At 39.1% G+C, this 5,127-nt stretch overlaps 1 protein-coding gene across 4 annotated transcripts in view; it reads right to left on the bottom strand.

Moving 5' to 3' along the window:
* Window positions 1-5,127, bottom strand: part of LOC122076784 (protein RIK) — a 12,683-nt gene that overhangs the window by 915 nt on the left and 6,641 nt on the right. For 2 of the 4 annotated variants that reach the window (XM_042642328.1, XM_042642330.1), the window contains 2 exons: window positions 2,308-2,833; window positions 351-627 (listed from right to left, as the gene is read on the bottom strand). In XM_042642328.1, coding sequence (XP_042498262.1) covers window positions 351-627; window positions 2,308-2,833 — 803 coding nt within the window. Of the gene's footprint in view, window positions 1-350; window positions 1,285-2,307; window positions 2,834-5,127 lie in introns of those variants that run through there. The other 2 variants (XM_042642329.1, XM_042642331.1) reach the window with 2 other exon arrangements.

Below are 5,127 nucleotides of genomic sequence, written 5' to 3'. Positions count from 1 at the left end.
GGGGGGGGGGGGTTAAAAAAATTTGAAAGTGACTTACCATGTCACCATCAAAAGCAGTCTCTACTCATATTTTCAAGCACATGTGAAATGATAAGAATGACCATTACTAAAAAATGTAATGTTAAAAGGGCAAAAAAGTAAGGTTACAAATTGTTTGACACCTTGAGCGGTATCAATAAAAAAATCCCATATATATAATATATATGGAAACGATAATGGAAGCATTGCACAGAAGGGAAAGCAAACACAATTTCCAATTTCCCTCCATTCAGAATGCAAACATTCCTAACATCAGAGAAACAAATTCAGCATCTAGAGATGGAAAGGCAAACAAATATTTATTTTAGTACCAGAGACAGGGTCCGATTTCAACTTAATGCCATTTGCTTTAGGGGATGAAGTTGACAACATAAACTTCGGTGGTGGTGGCGGTGGTGGCGGCATGGTCCTTGAAGACATGAACTTTGGTGGTGGTGGCGGCTTCATGGTCCTTGGAGGGGGCGGGAGCATCCCACTGGATGATGCCTGGATCAATTTCTGTGGGGGTGGCATGGATGAAATATCCCTCGGGCCCAAATCCTCTGAGGGTGTACCTGGCTTGAGAAATTCTAATCCCTGCAAAGAATTCTAACAAAGTCGAAGTCCAATTCCTCAGTGACAGTCAAAGACAACAACAAAGACTAAATGCACTCATAGGTAGATCAGTTAACTACAAATAAAAAAAAAAGAGACAAGAACTGTATCTAAAATCAAATAAATAAATGTCATGCTCAAGTAAAGAAACTGAACAACTTATTAATATACAATACTGAAACAGAAGGCACATGAGCGGCAATTGATGGTTCCAGAGTAAATAGGAAAAAACCTCTATTTGCGTGGAAATTGGCCTGAAAGCAACGACGACAATGACGCAACGGGCAAAAAAAAATATGCAGTTAAATGTTTCACGACAATACAAAAGATGAAACCAACAGTCCAAGTGGAAACTTCTGGGATCAATAGCAACATAGAAACAAGTGGATTAATTCGCTGATGGAAAGGCCAAAAAAGGAGGGATGAGTTCCTGGGGGGTTGTCTGTGTGTGATTCAACAACAGTATGAAAAACATACTCAAAGCAAAGCACACGAAATCTGGGATTGGATTTAGGATAAAGCTTCAAATAGCAAGTTCCTGCATATAAGGCCGCCTCCTGAATAGAAAACCCTGTGAAACATACAAACCAAAGGTCCAATGGACAGGTTCATTATCATCCTGTCAGCTTCATAGAAGGTCAGAGAAAATACCTGGAATAATAAGTAGAAAGTGTCAGCATCACTAACAATCAGTTGAATTTCAAAAGAAATACAAAGCATTTGAAGATAACCAAATCATTGGCTTATTCATGCTGTTCTTTTAAAAACTAAAAAACAAAAACAAAGTTAAATGAGCCATTTGCAATCTGTTCTTTAAGAAGAATTATCGAGGTAAAGAGTAATACCAGAATGTGGCCACAGCTTAAAGACATTGCAAAACAAGAGGAAAGTACCTAATAATAACATTACTCAGGAGGTGTCGAAGGAATTTACAATGCAAACCCTTGTACGATGTAAAACACGTAATACAGAGAAACCAGTGGCAGGGAAACCATGATAGCTTAATAGTGCAACTTCTCAGCTGAACAAAGATGGACCTCCTTTGTAATAATCGAATAACAGTTCAATGAAAGCAGAAAAAACTATACAATACTTACTATCTAAAAGACAAGGTATGGGCCAGTCCAGGTCCGGATGGGTGGGGAGACAAAGACAAAGTAGGAACTGGAACGCAATAACTTGGGCCCCAGGCCACTCAACAGCTATGTGGTGCTTATAAGTAGTCATGGTGCCATAAAAAGAGCATCAGACCAAAAAATCACTTAAACAATCAACATATAGATCAGGTGGTTTAGAAAGTCCATATATAGCTGAAAAGGCTTCAAATAACAATGCACAAATAAGGTGGTTAAACATCTTTCTATAGGTGTAAGCAGCATCCATTCGAGCTGATTTTGTGCATGCTATCTTTGGGATGGGTCCACCCATTAGTGCTGACCCCGTAGACGTGAGATACATAAGGAGTTACTGGGAAACAGACCTAAGACATTAAGTGCCACAAAAGGTTAAATCTCTTTATTTATTATCTAATTATACACCGCTCTACAGAGAGATCAAGACTGTTCGACATAAAATATCAGAACCTCAAAAAAGGGGGAAAATGAGGGAGAGATCCTAAAGGACCTCATCAATAGCCGTGAGTAATGAGAAGTAAATGGAAGCTTGAATACATACCTTAAGGGGTTTGTCAAGCCCATTAGAAGCTACTGGTAACTCCTGAAACTTTCTCTTCTGCACAAGCCGTTTCTCCTTGGAATTGGAGCTTTGATTCACTTTTGGTGATGTGCTAGTGCTTCCTTCTGACACCACAGGGGCTGTAACGGAAGTGACAGGAGAAGGTGACTGTCTCAGGGCTAAGGCAACCTGTTGCAATGGAGTGGCTTGCGGATATATCCCTTCATATCCACTATATCTTGTCCCACCTATTACTGCAGGCTGGGGATAGCAAACCATGTTTGATTGAGGAGGTCCATAACTGGGCAATCCCCATGGTTGTAAAATTGTCGCTTGAGGATATACACCAGAGACTCCAGGGACTGTGATCGGGGAAACATGAGGAATAGGAGTAGAGCCCATAGCAGATGAAGTCAAGTCACCAATTGGACCTAAATTTTGTTTCTGTTCACTCCCATTGCTTTCAACTCCGGCCAACAACTGCTGTGGAGGTGGAACAGCATTATATACCTTGGATGATGTGACCCTGTGCAAGAGAAACTGACCATGAGTTATAAGGACTATATGTAAAGAAAAATCATGTAATTATAATTTATATCATAGTAAAATACTGAAGACAAATCATTCATAGAAATAGAATCTCAGCAGCACAATATGTAAAAGAAGAAAAAAAAGGGTGTGTGGACTCTCTTATGTCATAGTAACTAGTAAGACCAAAATTAGTTATTTCAGGGGTCATTCAACTTGCTACATGAGGCCATATTGAATGGTTGGGTATGACCGTATGAGGACAAAAAATCAACTCAACTCAGGTAAACATATCCCAATTATTTATGTCAACGACACAACAAATCTCATTCTCCCATTCCACCCTATTTAAGGCCATTCTGCTGCTAACTCACTAGGACTAGAATCTTTGATCAGAGGACTTCATCCCAAATCATCTTTGGCTCCCCCAATCCTTAACTACCTCTAATTATACCACATCACTCCTCGATGCAATTCCAGGTTCTGAAACCCTTAAATTGGAACGCTTGTGGGACCAACCAAACTCTAAATAACTTAAGGAACGATGGCAGAATTGTAAATATTGTGAACAGTATAGTTCTTTTTTTTGGTAATAAAACAGAATCAAGACTCAGTTGTAATAAAGTATCATGTATGAAGGTACTCCTGGAAATTAAAATAAGGAAGATAATAATGGAAATTAGAGGAAACAAAGGGTATTTAGGTGAGACAGCAAATAGAAGAGCAAATATGTAAATTTGGGGTTGCTTCTTCTTCAACCTCGTGAAGTAAAAGAAATCCAGCGGTAGACCAGCATAAGGAGTGTTCGATCCATCTCTACCAAATTGACTTGTATCGACTCAAAAAGTCAGGAAGAAGTCGATTAATCAATGCTCTATTGAATCCATCCCGCAATACGGTGAACCAGCAGCTGGAGATTCGTCTACAAAATAGTGAACAGGTTCTGCTGGAAAATTGGAACTAGATTTGAAGTCCGGGTTAGAAATTCCAGTAGAAGGTCAAATCTTGACTCGAAACTGTGCAAGTGAGTCGTTTCTATTAGAGGGATGAGGCGCTGAGCCGTTAAAATCTCAAACTGATCCGAAGGGTATCGGGAGAGATCAATGTCAACAACTGGGTGCCATAAGTACCCCCCAGAATAGAGCATTGAAGGCAAAAACAAAAAAAGAAGAATAGTAAGAGAGAGAGAAGAAGAAATATAAGAAATGGAATAGAGATCAAACCTGGAAGGAGGAATAAGAACTGGCTTGATCAAGGAGAGAGAGAGAGAGAATAGAGCGAAAGAGCACACAGTTACACATGCAGGCAAGCATATACCAACTTCTTCATTCAATTCTCCAAAATCCCACCAAAATTTGTTGGGAACATGCTGTTATATAGAAGCAAACTAAGAAGTCCTAATCTAATCCTAAAACTAAAATAAAATTTGACTCTAACTTGGACTCTATCTACAACTCCATCAACAGGAATAAAAGAAAATAAAAAAATAACTCAAAACCAACTTCCTACCGACTCCTATCGTTAACCAACTCCAACAAGATAAATTAAAATTATAATTTAAATAAATAACCCTATTGAAACCAACTACTAACTGCATCACTCCTCACAGGCCATTCAATTGTCTCGATTACACATATTTTGTAAGTGGCCATTCTCATCTCAACTCAGCCTTATCCAAACTAAATAGAGTTGGCTAAATGGATCTTCTTTCTCCAATCAGCAGCATATTTACCACCTCTAAGATATGCACGTCTTTCCTCACCCTTTCTACTCTTTTAAGCTCCCTATAATCTTTCTCAACATCATTGCCCCTTGCTGATGCAGATCTGAAGACCTACATCCGTAGGAAGAAGGCCAACAAGAGTAACTAGCATGTGGCCTTACCTTGTTGATGCTTATTAATTTCATACTTAGTTTTTTTCATGTTTTATGTCTTAGTTTAGTTCCAATTGAACCATGGTCCATGTTGGTCCAATATCGGTTCAATTTAAGTGGTTAGAAGTTACTTTTACTTTTACTTTTACTTTTCTAAATGGGGGGATCAATTCACTTTTGTAAGTGATGATGGGTGAAGACTTTTCCACCTTTGGTAGGTGGGGGATGAAGATTTTTCCACCTTTGGTAGTTGGGGGATGAAGATTTTTCCACCTTTGGTAGTTGGGGGATGAAGACTTTTCCACCTTTGGTAGGTGGGGGATGAAGATTTTTCCACCTTTGGTAGGTGGGGGATGAAGACTTTTCCACCTTTGGTAGTTGGGGGATGACTTTTCCATTGTAACTTTAAGAGGTGAG

Source organism: Macadamia integrifolia, chromosome 4 (genome assembly GCF_013358625.1).
Source record: "Macadamia integrifolia cultivar HAES 741 chromosome 4, SCU_Mint_v3, whole genome shotgun sequence".
Classification (NCBI taxonomy): domain Eukaryota; kingdom Viridiplantae; phylum Streptophyta; class Magnoliopsida; order Proteales; family Proteaceae; genus Macadamia; species Macadamia integrifolia.
Note: the sequence above shows the minus strand (reverse complement) of the source record. Positions and strands in the feature narration are given on the sequence as shown.